Source organism: Epinephelus lanceolatus, chromosome 1 (genome assembly GCF_041903045.1).
Source record: "Epinephelus lanceolatus isolate andai-2023 chromosome 1, ASM4190304v1, whole genome shotgun sequence".
NCBI lineage: Eukaryota > Metazoa > Chordata > Actinopteri > Perciformes > Serranidae > Epinephelus > Epinephelus lanceolatus.
In genome coordinates, this window is record NC_135734.1 from 38,001,570 (window position 1) to 38,019,020 (window position 17,451).

Here is a 17,451-nt window from a genome sequence, read left to right on the forward strand (position 1 = left end):
AGGGAAAAGTCTCAGGGGAAAATAGAGACTTTAATAGTGTGGACAAATTTGCTGCCAAGTTTTAGTACCAAATAATCAAAAATATCCCACTGCAGATGAGCCACCTTGTGATAAAACATATTAATGAATGCTCACTTAGATCTGTTAGTAATGTTGATAGGCAGAATTCGACTTAAAAGGCTGTGTTACATTTGTTATGTGGCTCAAATATGTTTTGTGGCTCCAGACAGATTTTTTGTTTAGTTTTTATGGCCAAAAATGGCTCTTTTGATAGTAAAGGTTGCCGACCCTTGGCATAGAGAAAACACAGCATACAGCATAAGTGTAACAGGAAAGGGGAAAGCTGAGCAAGGTTCACGCGGGTACCAAGCTTGTTCAACTGTTATTGATGCACAGAGAGAAAAGGGCGGGAATTAAAGGGGTCACATTGTCTTTTAGATGTTAGAAGAAGTATAGAGAAATTACATTTTTACAAATGCATGTAAGTAAGTCAGCAGGCCTTCAGCAAAGATGTAGTAATGCCTCTACAGTCCTGGGCTCTTTCTGTCGGTGTAGTCTGTGTATCTCTGGTTTCGCGCTGTGCTGCTATTCTGAATGGCTGCCATTTCTTGTAACAGTGCTCTGTCAAGTTTCAGGAAACCAACTGACCACAAAATTTACACAATACCACTGCTCTGTCTCTAACCTCTGACACATCACAGGAAGCACATGTCTGTTTCACACACTTCAAAGACAGAAAATACCACACACACCGAATAAAAGCACCCAATATTTTTGTTTTATTACGGTTAACAGTATGGCATAAACTATATTATTCTAAAATTCACATCTTATTGGCACACCAACAAAATTTACATCCAAAATAACTCACACAAAATGCAAACTAGCTCACTGTTACAGTTCACACGTGCTCCAGAAGAGCTCAAAAAATAGTGTTACTCATGACCTTTTAGTTGAATTTGGAGATTCACAGAGTGGCAGTTTATCATCAGACCTTCCCTAACCCTTTGGGTTGATATCATATCCACACTTCCACCATTGTGCTTTAGAGTAGAAATACTTGAGGGTGGTGACAGGGAGCTTATTTACATCATATTCAAATCACAAGGGATAGGTAAATAGTGTGGTAGCTGGACGTCTGTGTGACTACATAGGCACATCATGGAAATTTACTCAGCAAAGGTAGGCTAGTCCTCAAAACATTTAAGCACACAAAGTAGTATTGATTACATAAAAAGGGCACAATAAATGTTAACAGCAGGTGCATAAAATAGCTGTCCGTATTTACAGCAGTCACAACATTCCTGTGTCAAAGAAGGCTTCGTGTACTGTGCTGTAGCTACAGTGCAGCACTATGTAACAAACAGATGTTAAGACGGAGGAATGTCACAGAGTTGTGCCAAAAGCAGAGCATGTGTTACGGGAAAAAGAACGGAGAAATAAATTTTCAGTGCTGGTGGAGTTGAGGAGAAGGTGTGAAGATAACGATCCAGCGTATCGTGTTGAATTTGGCCCATGGACACCTGGGATGTACCGTACTCTCTCTTTGTGATACTCCCCCACCAGATCACTCTGGACTATGAGAAATGACATTGAAATGTAACTTTGGTGTTTCCCTTCTTTACGCAGACAGGTTGATTACTAAGGGATCAGTGGGCCGGCTGGTGGGGGTTGTGGGGGGGGTCAACTCACCGACTATATAACCTCCCTGTTGTTCCTGATGGCGCAACACAGAACCATACTGAAGATCATTCCTATGATCTGAAACAGACACATTTTGGGGACATGTTAAAGCAACTGGGATTATGATTTTAGGTTTGTGAAGTTTAAATTCAAGGTTTTGTAATTCTCACCATGACTCCTGCGATCCCAATCCCTATGTATCCAATAATATGCAGCTTTTCATTGAAGAACTCTGTTATTGCAGCAAGACAGTCCTAAAAGTCATTCATATGGTTAATAACAGGTGCTGCACACAATCCTGCTGTGAATCATCTAACATACCTGACACATAACACTAAGCAGATAGTGTTATGTGCAAATAGTTTGATCTTAAATCAGTGCTATACTGCCACCATGTGGGTATAAAGTGTTACAGCAGGCAGTAGGGTTTACCTTGGTTTTCTCCCCATCCTCTGCATCTTTGCAAGGTTCAACAGTGGTGTCTGATATGGAGCCCTCACAGCAGTTCAGCTGTAAGTGTGAAAAGTAAAAAAAAAGATTGAAATTGTGATGCTGGTGGTGTTAAGGGTGACGATCATATGAAGGAGGAGAAGTTTTACTCACAGTTTTTTGGTAAATTAATGCGATTGCGGTGCCGTTCGGATTGGTGACGTCAGCCACAGAGTTCCTGTAAAACTTTTGGACTTCCTCGACAATCTGTTGTTGAGAAAAGATGGCAAACAATCTGTTATTTAAGGGATTTTGGGGGTGAATTCAGATTACAATCAAATGCTATTGATAAGATTAGCCACTAGATGTCAGCCTTCCCCCAATTCCATTGTATTAATGTCATCACACTGCTGTTACTCAAAGTACAAGTGGTTGACAATTGCACAACCTGCATATCTATGGCTGAGTGGACGGACAGATTCAGTCATGCCAAGTGATGACTTTGTCATGTGAAGAAGTGAATTCATTCTGCAACATGTAGCCTTACATAAACTATAGATTTAGGTACTTTGTGAGGTGCTGTTTCAAGAATCATGATTAATTAATGTAATGTTATGGTAATTTTAGGACATGGCTCGCCACCTGCCGTGACAAAAAAGTTACCCCTTATTGCTTTTATGTCTCATCATATTTGGAAAAGGAAAGGAAAAGGCCACTGATTTCAACTACAGGCAAGGAAAGAAGATGCTGCATTATTTTAATATGTTGCAATCATTTTTGTTTTTCACCCCTGATTTCTGGCACTGGTACGTTCTTCTCATGACTTGCCCTGCACCTGCTCTCTGTTTATTATGAGATCCCATAGTACTTGTCCACCTCTGCTAGGAGACCGTCGCTGCGGGAAAATGAGCTCCGCACTAGGGACAAAATCCGCCAGCACACACAGTTACAAAGCTAACTGCTAGCTTTACACTGCCAATATTACCTCATGGTTATTAACAGGTTTAAAGGCAAGAATATTAAGTGTTGGTGTGAGTTTTTGGGACCGTTTAACAGCTCAGTGTTGGATGTTAATTGCTGCTGCTGTGTTAGCTCACACTAACAAGGCACAACTAGCTAACTACTTAGACTCTTGATCGGTGAGAACACTGAGATACCACATGATACCAACGTCATTACACTGTTGGCTCACAAGCTTTGTCAGAAGTGGTAAACAAACATCAGACATCTTACGAAGAGGTAAACAAAACATTCATTTTGGACCTGTCAAAGCTTTTATAATTATTGATTCACAGTCATAAAAGCGATTTTTATTCCGCACGTTTCTAAAAGCTCTCTCGTCTGCATAAAAATGTTACCAACAGAACCTTGAAGTGTTGTACCTGTTCCTTGTTTATGAATCCAAACACACCAGCGGCGATCTCAGCTCCGAAGATTATCAGAAGGCAAGCAAAGAACTGCAGAACAGAAAAGTGGCTTATTAACTGCCTTACGGCAAGGGCTATCATTCAAACAAAAACAGGAAGCAACACTGAATTTTCCTAATATTGATTTTTTTTACCTCTGCAAACAGTCTGAGATTGTTTTTGTAAATTTCTTATTTTTCTATTTTCTCGGAAGTTTACTGGAGAGACGTATTTCATTAGGTACGACTTTATTTACAGGGAAAATAGGAATGTAATAAAAGAAAACCACTCTGTTTAAACTAAAGTAAAAATCCATCCTTTACTCTTTTATCAATAGACTTTTTATTCATCATAATTTTAATTGTGAGCTTGTCTGCAGACACATGGCAGATTGTTTTCACCAGCTGTACGCTGACTAATGACCTGGTTACTCTCACCATTCATTGGAATGAATGAATTAATACCAGTAAGTATATCAATAGAACTCAATTTCACCTGTAATTAATAAAAATTGCACATAGATCTTTTCAGAAAACTTAATGGAAATTACTAGGAAATGAGAGACCTGTGAAAATAAAGTGAGCACCTTAACTCACCGATGCAAGAAGACACTGAGACTCACGCACAGCCCCAAAACAACCGAAGAACCCAACAATCATCATCAACCCTCCTGCACCGAGGAGGATGTACACAGCTGAGGAGAGACAGAGCACACAGATTAGCACTTGTTTTTTAATCTGTACAAATGAATCAAGAAGAGGAATTTATATCCTAAATAGACTGGAGGACTAGAATCACAGTGTGCTCTGTCACATGACTGCAGTTCACAGCTTCAGCTGAGGATGGCAGCAGGACCCAGCTGCTGTTGTGTCTGTTTAAGCAGAGTTTATAAGAAGAGGCTGTTGTGTTTGAGCACCAGCAGAAAAGTGTAGGGGGGAAACTCTTTGAGCAGCAAAAGATCTGAATCTCCACCCACAATTCAGTCTGAGTATTATCAGCCCACTCCTTAAGTCCAGTCACATGAGAATTTTAAAGCTTTGAGTCGAGATTAAAAGAAGTTGCAAACCAAAAAAGAATCTCTGACACTGTTGTTTGGCTCGCTGCTTAAAATAGTTCTTTTGTGTCATTTTGCCTCCACTTTACATATCATAAGTGACAGATGAGTATATTTAATGTGTCAGGTGAGAGTTGGTGTTTAAACTGTGTCCTGGTGTCGTGGTCGTTGTGTTTTATGTTGTACAGCTCCAGGAAAATACTGCTTTCAAGATGTATCAGTGCTTCACAGTCCAATAACTGAAACCTCTGAAAATAAATACCATCTGTCCATCCTTCTGAGTGCGTTGAACAAAACAAGACACTAGACTGTGTTCTGCTGCAGGCGAGCTGCAAATAGCTGGAAATCCTACCCGTCTGCGTCTCAGAGGTGCAGTCACTCTGTGCAGTATCACGATTTGAATTTGAATTAAAGCTAATGGAGCCATGGAGTCTACTGAGGAACCAGGCTTCCGGTTTACTCTTTTGATGTATTGGTGTTATTTCCAATTACTCGGACTCGGTGCGTTCATGGACCTGCAGGGTAAAGTAGCACAACAGATGCCGTCTGTCTGGTAAAAAGGAAAATCTAATTTTCGGGTGTCTGATTGCTACAAAATTAGACTACATCCCCCAACCATCCCAGCTCCCCCACGAGCCTTGATGTCGTCAGGTCTGCTCCCCTGCTCCCTGCACTCACTACTGAGCCCTTCACACTGTAACCATACACCCGACCTGTCCCTGAGGTCCACGCTAAGGGTCTAATCGGTAACATAGACAGCAACCACTGCAGCAACTTAATTAATCCACATGGGGGGACTGCAAGCTGTTGTTTTCTTGCTGTTGAACAAAAGGGGAGGTGAAGACGAGGTGAATAGCTGAAGGGGGCTGGAAACGAGGGATCCGCTTGTTTCGAAGGAGGAGGTTAGCAATGGAAAATATAATGGGCCAAGACAGCTTCTACTGTGTATACAAAGTGTCTGCACAGAGCTGATCTTGGCTGGTGATGTTTTCAGTCCTTCCTCTTAGTGAAACCGGTGATATCCAGCAGAACCCTACACTTCCTTCTCTTTAATGCAGATAGCAGGTAGCTGGTAGTGATACATGTTAGTGTAAACATCTCGCTGTCTCTTCAGTGTCTGCGTCTTGTAAATGCACATAATGGCTGTTTACATGCAGGCGCACACAGCAACACAGGTGACAGAATGGAAAGTGATTCACCCTTAGGGAATGCCTCCACTTTGACTTGTTATGGTATCACTCTGTTCAGACTCTTTGCTGAAGGTGAATGTTGAGGCAGCAGCAAACGCTCCAGCGTCCTGCTCAGGGCGCTCATGATGATGATATTTATTTTGTTGCTAAGGCTCCTCTGTCAGACGATCGATCCTCTGCAGGATCTTTCAGATTTACAGATAAACCGATAACGTTGCACTCAGTAATCTGCTGCAGTCTGTTGTGGCAACACAACAAAGTAAAAATACCTGGTTACAGATCAAAGTTCTGCATTCAGACTTTTGCATGAGCGGGGCTCGACAGTTACGGTTGCCAGGTTGCCATGGCAACCACTTTGAGAAACTGGCAACCAATTTTTGGCCTCTGGTTTTCATCATTTGCAGCCACGTTTTAACATATACAGTAAAATGTGAAACACATAAATACATACATTTTTTATATTTGTTGCATTAGTAATATGTAAATGTGGCTGTTACAGTCAGAACCATGGATGTACGAACAGAACTGGATACGATGTTGGAGACGGGGCCCTGGTAAGTCTTATAAAAGTTGCTCAGTGGTGTATGAATCCAAAAAAGCTTGATGTCTGCAGTATGAAATTACGCGAATGTTCTGCATCGCGGGGCAGGAGCAGGCGCACTACAGGCTTATGACAGTGAGGTGGTTAACTTCAACTGTTTAACCCTCTGCTGACCTGAATGTGGATAAAATAATTAAATTGTGCGGCTTTACTAGACATTAGAAATGTTATCTGACTGAATAGATCAAACCTCCAAAGTAAAACAAGTCATTTCATGGGTGTTGTGGCGATCAAAAAAATGTATCTACTAATTTACAGATGTCTCTTTCACGTGTATCCAAAAAGTCTTTTTGGTCCCAATGGCAACACGTGACAGACCTGGAAGTTGTAATTCCTCCTTTGGCCACAAGGTAAAATTAGCTTCAATGCCCAAACCAGACAACGCTGCATGGTCTGCATTCGTTTACTAGCGTGAGCACAGGCGTCTATATTAGAGACAAGCCTATGTGCAAAATGATTCAACCAACGAACCAGATGAACCTAAGTGAACATCACAAAGTAAATTTGTGAAGTCTTGGGAGATGAAACTATCCCAGCAGCTAAACGGGGGCTAAACTCCGGGCTGAACAGGCACTGCAGCTCAAAGCAACAAGAGCACTGAACACAGGCAATCATAAGATTTTGCACAGCCAGAGTTGAGGGTGGACAGGTTAACTGATAAACAGGATCTATACCTCTGTGTCGAATCGACGCTGTACCTACAGTTAAGGCTCTGCATCGACATAGAGCCTACGCCATAGCCTGACTTGCACCTCCCTAGAAATGTAACTACACGTCCAACAACGCAGTCTAGTTTTGGAAGCTGAAACCATTTCCCTCAGTGGAAACGAAGCTTTTATTTACTTTACTTTCACAGATAAGAAACAATAAATTGTGAAGACAGTTAAGCCTCTTAAGTCTTGTGTGTGATTTATCCTGGCTTCATATGAGCAGAGGAAATCTCCACTCATTACTAGACTAATTTAGACAATGTAAAATGCCATAGGCTTGTGCTAATAACGTTAGCATGTTACATTTGTTTGGAAAACAAGTTTAATATGAGACAGTTGTTTTGTCAGTGAACCTTATGAGCAGTAATGGAGACAAAATTTGTAATGTTACCTTTGTTAAATGATGCTGTTGTTCCTGTTTTCATAGACGCTAGGCTAATTTATACAATGTAAAATGCCATAGACTTGTGCTAAAAACATTAGCATGTTGTATTTGTGGAGAAAATGTGTCCAGATAAAGACAAGTGCTTTGTCTGCGAATGCTGCGAATTATAGTGAAGCTGATTTGTGTGATTGTGTTTGAAATTGTCGCTATTAAGCCATGTTTAATGTGTGTGTTGAATCAAGTGAACTTTAAAGCACTTCACAGAAACCCTGTCGCCGACTAGTGTTTTAGAGGTGAAACTGCAGCACTGCATAGAGCTGACGCACAAGAATAAATCACACTTAAAACTTAAGATTTAAATTCTGTTAAGTATCAGATAAAACACAGACTACAGAGTGCACTACACTGCTCAGTTACAGTAACAAGTTACAAGGTAGTTCAGTTACCTTTAGAAACTCTCTGATGTCACATTTTCATTATTAAGCTGTATATTATCTTAATTACTCAAAAGGTGACAAAAAATGGCAACCATATTTTCAGTTTTGGCAACAAAAAGCTGATGCCTCTTTGCCGACCTGGCAACCATCTTTAAAAGTTAGTGTTGAGTCCTGATAAGTACAAGCACAGAAGTATTGTTAGCAAAATGTACATGTTGCAGATCGACTCCTTTCAGTGTTTTTATTATACTCTACGGGAATATTATTACTACTGATGCACGACTGAGTGAGCAGCACTTTAATGTTGTAGCTGGGTAACATGGACATTATTCTAAAGGATTCATGGACTGCTTGATCCATACAGAGATGCTATGTTATAGCATATGTACATACGTAACAAGATGATCATATCTTCCAAGTAACTGTATCTGTGATGTGTAATCACAGTAAAATGTGTGTGACAAGTTGTTCGAGCTCTGTGATATTTGCATGTCAAATTAAACCAAACTGAACAAAATTTATCTCACCTCGAATAGTTTGCATAAAGGAATGAAACACTGTGAGTACATCTGTATATTTCAGCTCAATAATAATAATAATGTTGTGTTACAGCATTAATGTCAGTTTTTTATTATGTGATTTATATTTACAGTCATGTTTTTAGGCTGTTTTCTTGTTTTTAAAAAAGGCTTTGCTTTTAATCCCTGTGTGCATTTCCCCCTCACATTTCCACAAGCTACTGTCGGAAACACTCCCTTTTTTTCTTGCAAAGCTGCGCTGCGTGGTACATTATTATTATAACTGCTACTAAAGGATAAACTTCAGGATAGACTCCCGTCACCTGCCCCACCCAACCTGCTCCTCATGTCCTGAGGGAGGCAGCCAGTCCCATGAAAGCACAGCAGAGAGCTGATGAAGTGAAGTCACCATTTTAGGTCATGGTCTAACCGGGAGTAGCAAGAATAGGCTTCATTCTAATCATCCGTTCCTACGCAGAGCGAGACAGAGAGGGCCTATTGTATGGAGCTCTGCAGCACTACTACACACTGAAGGCTGTTTGTCTTGTCTACTGTATGTTTTAATCACCTGCTGTTTTATTCAGAGCTCTGCAGAGGAGCATTCAATATCAATCAGAAGTCACCTGAGTCCAAAGTGCTGTCAGATATTTCATCAAAGAGACGGAGCTGTTCATTAGTCAGTTTGAGGCTCAGCTCCATTTGTCACTGCCTGAGCGTCTCCAATTGATCCGTTTTTATTATTCCAGTGACAGGAAAATCTAATCCATATTTGTAAACATGAGCAATTCTACCCATAACCCATAAACCAGAGCACTACCACTAATGGTGCATGTCAATAGTTGCTTGACATGTCCTCTTTCACTTCCCCTCGTAGCACAGTGGCAAGTCATGTGAGGCTTTAAAAAACCACCGGATAAGTGAGGGTATAAATGAGGGTTAAAACCACTCAGAAAGTGAGTTTCCGTCATGTGGAGGAAGTGAGGAAACATCACGATGCATCGGGGTAAATGTGCCTGTTAAGCGCTCTTTAACACTCAGTAACACCTGCGGCCCTGAAAGGTCCTTCAGTTAAAATGGTGTAGGGGAATCCCCCGGGGAAGTTAACAAGGGTTTGTTAAATGATTATCAAAGCACACTGTAAAAGCTGAAGTCATCAAGCGTGAAGCTGGTGCTGCACTGTGTTCACTGAAAAGAAGACATTAAGATTTTGTTTTGTTTTTACACCTTCGTGTAGTCGAAAATGTGTCTTAAAGGCAACCAATGATATTTTTCAACCTGGACCCTATTTTTCCATGTCTTTTTGTCTATGTGATTAATGGAGACGACTAAGTTTAAAATTGGTCCAGTATTGAGAGAGAGCACTGCAGCCCCAAGCAGCAAACAGGCTGCAATGTAACCGCATGGGGCAATTGTGCAACGTCAATTTACGTCCATTTAAAGTGTTTGTTTTCGCCACTGACAGGCTCAGATTGTTATTAGAAGTGTCTGACAATATTATGGAAAGGAAAGTCTGTTTGTTATTGTGTGTAACCAAGTCTCGCTCAAGGAGAAGTCTCACTCTAAAAACATGCGAAAAGTGACTTGTTGCAGGAAGTCAACGGTGGAAATGTTAGTGAGAGTTGAAGAGAGGAGTGCTGGGAATAGAATAGAATATATCTTTATTGTCCACTATGGGTGGAGATTTGTCTTCGGCTCACCAAACACAAAATGAAACATCGTAAAAGTAGACAAATGGTCAATAAAACAAACATACAAAGTCGTTGCAAAACACTTGAAACTCATCAGTCACGTTATTGAGTTAAGAATACTGATGGCACGCGGGATGAAGGACTTCCTATATACAGTTTTTAGGCGCCAGAGGAACCATGTAGTGGCTGACAAGAAGATGGGAGCTACCTGCTAAGAAACTTGTCTATGAAACTTCCTTGTCCTTTCTGTAAAGAGTTGGGTCAAGGGCTTTTGTGGCCTGCCAACTATTTTACTTGCCATTGTCACAATCCCACAGAGTTTATTCTTAAATGTACAGTTAACATGACCGAACCAGGAAGGTGAAATGTTAAAACTCTCTCAACCATAGTTTGGCACACTAATTCTAAAACCTGCTTACTCACGCCAAGGCCACTGAGTTTCCTAAGAAGATCAAGTCGCTGGGAGCATTCCTTGGAAAAACACTCAGTACTTCCAGAGAAGCTCACAGTGGAGTCCAGATCTGTACCTTAGTATTTCCACAGTTTCAACATGAAACCGGCTCTGTCTTCAGATCTTGTTTCGTGTGTATAAACACTGCTTCAGTCTTGGCCACATTCATTTCTAACTTGCTGATTGACATGACACCATGTTTGAAGGGTCTTAGTGTGAGCCAGGTAGGCATTTGTCATTGACCATACATTCATTGGTAAACAGAGAGAATAGCACATGGGAAAGAACAAAAGAACATTAAGGTGCAGCTTTGTGCTATGTAAAAGTTTTTCATTGTCATGGCGAACTATTTGGCTGATTTCGACAATGTGGAAAAGACTTATACTTCTCCTTGAGCGAGACCTAGTCACACACAATAACAAACAGAAAAGATCACGCGAAATGTAAAGAAACCATTTCATTTCTCTGTCGGGATTCTTTCCCTGATGTAGTCAGACACTTGTTGAAACAACCAGAGCCTGTCTGTGGCAAAAACAAACACTTTAAATGGACGTAAATTGACGGTGCACAAGTGCCCGTGAGGATTACATTGCAGCCTGTTTCGCCATGCCGGATGACGTGGTCTCCCTCAGGATTGGACCAGTTTCTAAAATTGTTGCCTACATTAGTCATCTCGTAACAAAAACATGAGAAAATAGGGTCCAGCTTCAAATATACCAAATTTTTCCCCTAGTCTCCAGAGAGATCATCATGTCTTTGAGCATCTTTTATTACTTGTAAAAACAGCTGCAGCACATTTCTGCATCGCTGCATAGTTGAGAGGTGGGTATACACACAACTGGCACCACTGAGACATTAAAATGACTTCACTGAATCAAGACAATACAGCAGTTTTCACAGTAAAATAAACGAATCTTGCACCACATTTTAGGATCTGTGGTGGTGAGGTAAGGTGTGACGTACCTATGAAGAAGGTGTCAGGGGCGCTGTCACCCGTCAGCAGCTCCACTGTGTCTGGGTCAAACCTGAGCCAAAGTCCCACAGCCAGCACCAACAGGCCCGACAGCTGAGGAGCGAGAAGTGAGATCATTTCATAAATACACACTTTCACATAATATCAATGCTCAGTGTTTAAACTTTCCAGAAGTATGGTCCCTAATTATTTTTAGGACTCAAGTGCTGTCTTTGGTGAAAACCTCTCAGTGTTGTTGCCCAGAAATCACTTCACAGTTAAACATTGAGGCCCATCATGTTCTTTTCCTTTGGCACTTGATTAATATTCTGCAGGTGGCTGTCTCCACAGGAAAGTGGCTATTGATGCTCACTGTCCGTTTTCTTTTCTTCTATTTATTCCAAACAAACTGCTGACAGAGATGTTAATGCTTTGCCTCCTGAGTAACTAAAGGTTTAGACTCTCAAACTGGTCACAGAAGCTGCATGTGAAGCCAAATAATTTTGTTTCTCTGACATTTTTGCAATAATCTCGTTGTTACTTGTCGTTGTGTTTAAGTATAGCCTAAAGACAGAGTATCAGGTGATGTGTCTGATGAGTTTGTCACAATGTTGAGAGGATGTCATTGCTCCCTGGGTGAGTTTGACCTGGAATAAACCAATCGATTGAAACCAGGTGTCACCCTGAGAAAGTTAATCCCTCCGACCTTCAACATACACGTCAATGGCATTGTTTTAAGGAATACCTCACCCACAAAATGATCATCTGTGTATCCATTACTCACCCTGTGTTACATTGAATTCATGAAAAAAACTGTCTTCACGCCGAATTAAGAATCCAAAACCGGAAAATTTTGATGACTTGAAGTCATAGGGTCTGTATTTAACAACAAAACTTCATAAAAAAAATCTGTCTACAAACTCTCACGGAACTTGTGCAGTATGACCTCCTTTTGTTTGGTCTACATTTTTAATTTCTCCTAGCTATTTGGAATCAGTAGGACTTGATAAATATAAAAAACTAAACATTGTCAATGATAATTAAGTCCCAATGCCCTCAAATGAGACGATAGTAAAGTCCCAACGTCTTCAAATGAGTACTTCCTAATTAACAGCGTCTTGTAACTGTTGCTAAAACTGGTCAAATTTGTTGCCATCAAACTGCAAACATTAATCATAAAGGTGTGGGGATTGGCTGCAGACCGACTTGGCAGAGATGGCTGCCATCTTGTTTTTACATGGATTAGTGTGTTGTGCTCTTACTACCACTAGATGGCACAAAAGTGTCCACGGACAAGGACAGCAGGTCTGAGTTAGGTAGAATTAAGTATAAGGTCAAGTAAACCCAAAATGTGATGTCCTGTACAACATTACAAGTACCGTGCATGGGCAGTCACATGGGTTTGATCCAAGCCTCCAGGAACAAGGCCGGGCTTTGAAGCCAATTTTACATAATGGCCAAATTGTGGAATTACAACTTCCGGATCTGTCACATGATGCCAGTGGGCCCAAAAGGACTTTTCCCCATTGAATTACATTGGGAAAGAGATGTCTGTAAATCAGTGGATGCATTTCATTAAGCGTAACAACCCCCATGACATGACTCATTTCACTATTAGGGTTTGATCAATTTAGTCCGATAACATTTTGAAAGTCTTACAGAGCAGCACGATTAAATCACCTTATCCCCATTCAGATTAGTGGAGTGCTAAACTAGGTTTTCTCCACGTGCTCCGGCTCCGGACATTAAATTGTCCGTAGGTGTGAATGTGAGTGTGAATGGTTGTCTGTCTCTATGTGTCAGCCCTGTGATAGTCTGGTGACCTGTCCAGGATGTATCCTGCCTCTCGCCCAGTGTCAGCTGGGATTGGCTCCAGCCCCCCCGTGACCCCCAACAGGATAAGCAGTTTCGGAAAATGAATGAATAAACTCGAGGTTAGGTGCTCGGCTGGCAGAAGTCTCCAGTGCGCCTGCACTATGGGCTGCACAAGGGGGAAGATCTCGCTAATTTTATACCCAGGAAGCCAAACTTTTGGCTTCATGCCTCACTGAGCAGCTTTCATATGAATGAACGAAGCCCCGCCTCCAACGCTGTATCCAGTGCTCTTTGTTTCCATGGTTTGAACTCTGCTCGTGCAGAGCAACTCTTAAGCAGTGTTCAAACGCACGCTCATGCCCACGTCGTCCATGCCTCAGACTGTTTATACAGGGTTTTAAATATAACATTCATAGAGATAATTCATGTGTTTGGGACGTACTGAACATACGACTTGATAAGTGAGACTTGGATTATACTGCACGAGTTGTGTAATGTTTAATGTGGTTGTGCTGTTGATAGATGCAGCCCCCTTTACTTTAATTCATCAAGAATGTTCAGTGTTGTTGGATTTTTCCTACATCGTGAAAACATGAGAGGTAAACAGTTTGCTTAACAAACTCAAGGTAGCACTGGGTGAATATATTTCTATAGAAATGGTGTTCCTTTAAACTGCCTATTTTCTATCCAATTAAAAGACAGATGAAGGGTTTTAATACTAAATGTGTATGGGTGTATTGATGTTTAATGCTATCACAAGTTTTATTTACAACAAACAGAAGTTTTACAACATTTTACGGTATAAATCCAAACAAGGACAAATAATTAACAGGCTGAAAAATTAATCACAACCCACCTTTCTTTATCTTTATGTCTAATATGATATCGGATAAGAGATTTAAAGGTACAATAAAAACCTCAACCTTTGAATCTGTGACAGTGAATTGATGAAAAAATATCTGAGAGGATAAACATATAAAATAAAGAGACTCATGAAAGAGTAAAAATGATTTGGAAAAGGAAAGCAGCAGCTCATGTTTCCATATGGACCATCACAAAATATCACTTCTAATCAGCAGCATCAACGCTCCATCTCCCATGGTGCATTTCAGCCACAGGCTGTGCCAGCCTCACAGTGCCTGGGTGATGTAACTCACACTGGCATTGGCTGCTCGTTTGGCTCCGCACCCCAAAATGACAGCGTACTGTACGCCCCTTTTGGCTCCGACCACAACAGCTCTGCTTTCAGTCCCCAAACTCCCAAACAAAGAGGCCGCTGTCTGTCCGAGTGACACAAGTGATCGTCTTACAGAGCACAGATGAGTCAATGCAGCCGTTCAGATCTATATATACTGTATCATTTAGCAGTAAAACACCAGCATCCGTCCTCGGCACTTCCAAGAGTCTGTCTGAATATGCAACTGTGGTGGTATTCAATTAATTGTTTAGGTTATTCTTCAAGCAAATAATGCCAAACATTATGCGATATATGCATTATGTGATAATAGATTTGATCTCTTTGGGTTTCAACTCTTATCAGACAAAACTAGAAATTTAAAGACTTGACTTGTGTCACTGTTTTCAGACATTTTACTGTCCAAAAAAATATTGGGGAATTACTAGCAGATTAATCAATGATAGAAACAATAGTTTTATTGATTATATCTACTTTAATGCATTTATTTCAACCCATTGCAGGTAATAAAATGAAAACTCCAGCAACACTTGTACTATATAGAACAACTTTTATTCTGCACACTACAGGTGTTGCTAGAGTTTCGACCTCTTTAGACTTATTTCTCGTCTCCATGGAGCTTGAAAGTAGGTGAAGCTGTGCCAGAAAACCTCGCCCTGCTTCTACAATCATTTAAAATAAAACAGTCTAAAAAGGAACGATCTCTCTTTAGTGGAACATGTTGCATTTTTTCAACAACCCACAGCAACCTATCGGCCAGAAAAAAATGTTGGCGTTGTATATTTCTGCAAACCACAGATACATTTGTACATTATTATATCGTGGATACGTTGAAACTTTACATTTTAACAGCTCTATGGTTAACATGTGATTATGTTTTGGTCCAAAAAAAACTCAAAAAGCTCAAAATACCCAGTTTTGGGGGCACAATCCTAGCCTGAAACAGCGATTTCCCGGTAAAAAACAACCACTCTTCGTGGCACCAGCCCCATATTGGCACCATATGTTTGATTTGTGTGAAATGTAATATCACACCACGCCACTAGGTGGCTTATGTCACTGGCTGAGACAGGCCATGGTATTTAAATTCATCCCAGTGAGCACAGGTGTTGCTAATGCTGGGAAGCAAGCAGTTTTCGACTGTGTTTGGATTAAAATTTATACGGCTGTATTTATTGTAAATTTGTGCTGACAGTTACACGGACATTATGGACCCTGTTGAGAAAATAAACGAACAATGATGAGTAATTTTCTGAGTACACATCTTAACAATTCAGCTAATTAGCAACCAGTGGCAGCTAAAGTATAAAGCTAGTCACTACACCGTGGTTGCATTTTAGCAACGGGTGGCTAAAATGCATCCGGTTTTGTTGGTCTCGATAACTTAAACTTCAACTTTAATGTTGCATGTGGAGAGAAATTATACGGCAATTTAAAACACATAAAGGGAACAAGTGAACACATGAGAACGTAAATATATAACAGTCGGGGAAATTGGGGGCAGGTTGCCACGTTGCGAGTGAAGTGCATAGTGACCCTGCAAGATGGATTACAAGATCAGCATCTCTCCATCATGACACGGTTCCCAACGTCAAACATCCTGGGTATCTGTAGACATCTATAAGTAGTCTGCAGCTTGGCAGGTGTCTCACCTAGGCAGTGCACAATCCACCTTTTTCCCCACCTGATGACAAACTCAGCTCATGTGCTACGTCACTGAAGAAATGCTGATATGATATATAAGAAACCTCCAAATGTAACATATTAGTGGTTTGCAGAGACTTACAATACCAACATTTCCTTCTTAGTTTTTTGGGGCTACAAGCCAAAGCCATGCCACCAAATGTGTATTCCACAGCTACTGTGGGGACCTGACATAATGTCAGATGACAAGTCACTGCACAGAAAATCGAAAGTGACTCCACAGTAGCCGGAGCCACAGGTAACCTTATCTGAGAAAGATCTAATGTAGCATAACAAGACCAAAACAAAACCCTCCATGATGTCCCCAAAACACATTAATCCTGTCTGTTACACACACACACACACACACACACACACACACACAACAGTGGGTGTGTTGGAAAAGTGGTGACACACTGCAGCTCTGATGCTGCAGGATGAACCACAGTACATTACACACTACATACATCATATCAGTGTGAGAAGGAGGCTTAGTGGCTCCCGTTTGATTCGCTCATTAATTATGAAACACTTCATAGACAGAGGGGACTTAATGAGCTGTAGTGAGGTTTTTGTAATGGATTTAAATGGAAAGAAGATGATTGATGAGAAGATGAAGGATTTGGGGAAACAGTGTCAGAGTCAGAGGAGTTTGCATGGAGCAGGTGGAGAGGAGCAATCTGCACCATCCACTCCCCCACGATCTCCAGTGTGCAATGAAACCAGGTTAATTAAAAACCTTATCTAATAATATCAGTAGTCAGACTGTTGGGCTGCAGTGTGTTGAACATGTAAACAGCACAACAAGGCGGAGCACTGACAGGTTTTCACATGCAAACAAAAGCTTGATTATCATTTAAAATAAATAAACATATATTGATGGAGAAATAATAATAAAAGATGATCAGGCTGTTTAAACCAGTCGGGCTATTTTAAAAATAGCAATAACGTTGTTTCCATACGAGCCCGTTAAAGAAGCGGACACTTACCCAGAAGATGAAGTTGAAAACGAAAAGCAGATATTTCACGCATTTCATCCCTCCCTGCACTTTGCTCATGATGTCACCTGATTTGTCGATATTTCCGTTTATCTGTGAACGCGGTTATTCTGCAAATCCTCGCGGCTTCCAGTTGGACATCAACCATGCAATGATGATGACCTGCACAGATACACACACCATCCAAACATGAGAACATGCGCACAAAGCTGCACGGGCTCGCTGCTGCTCCTTGCACGCCGACTTGCACCGCCCA

At 41.0% G+C, this 17,451-nt stretch overlaps 1 protein-coding gene across 2 annotated transcripts; it reads right to left on the reverse strand.

Annotated features, from left to right (window-relative positions):
- Window positions 1-756: 756 nt before the first annotated feature.
- Window positions 757-17,399, reverse strand: tspan2a (tetraspanin 2a). 2 transcript variants are annotated; one of them, XM_078170089.1, is made up of 9 exons: window positions 17,187-17,399; window positions 11,516-11,618; window positions 4,115-4,212; window positions 3,495-3,569; window positions 2,287-2,379; window positions 2,116-2,193; window positions 1,854-1,937; window positions 1,693-1,761; window positions 757-1,577 (listed from the first exon to the last, which is right to left on the reverse strand). In XM_078170089.1, exons 1-8 carry the CDS (start codon window positions 17,253-17,255, stop codon window positions 1,696-1,698), a joined length of 666 nt encoding a protein of 221 aa, XP_078026215.1. In that variant the 5' UTR covers window positions 17,256-17,399; the 3' UTR covers window positions 757-1,577; window positions 1,693-1,695. The 2 variants fall into 2 exon arrangements, with proteins under 2 accessions (XP_078026215.1, XP_033481871.1); XM_033625980.2 differs by having other exon boundaries at window positions 757-1,761.
- Between the last annotated feature and the right edge of the window lie 52 nt (window positions 17,400-17,451).

What these genes read in the sequence shown, in the direction of transcription:
- tspan2a (XM_078170089.1), bottom strand. Translation starts at nt 17,255, where the DNA reads ATGAGCAAAGTGCAGGGAGGGATGAAATGCGTGAAATATCTGCTTTTC. An exon ending in GATTCATAAACAAGGAACAG is followed by an intron (nt 2,380 to 3,494) that starts GTACAACACTTC and finishes TCTCAACAACAG; the next exon opens with ATTGTCGAGGAAGTCCAAAA. An exon ending in TTGGGATCGCAGGAGTCATG is followed by an intron (nt 1,762 to 1,853) that starts GTGAGAATTACA and finishes TGTCTGTTTCAG; the next exon opens with ATCATAGGAATGATCTTCAG.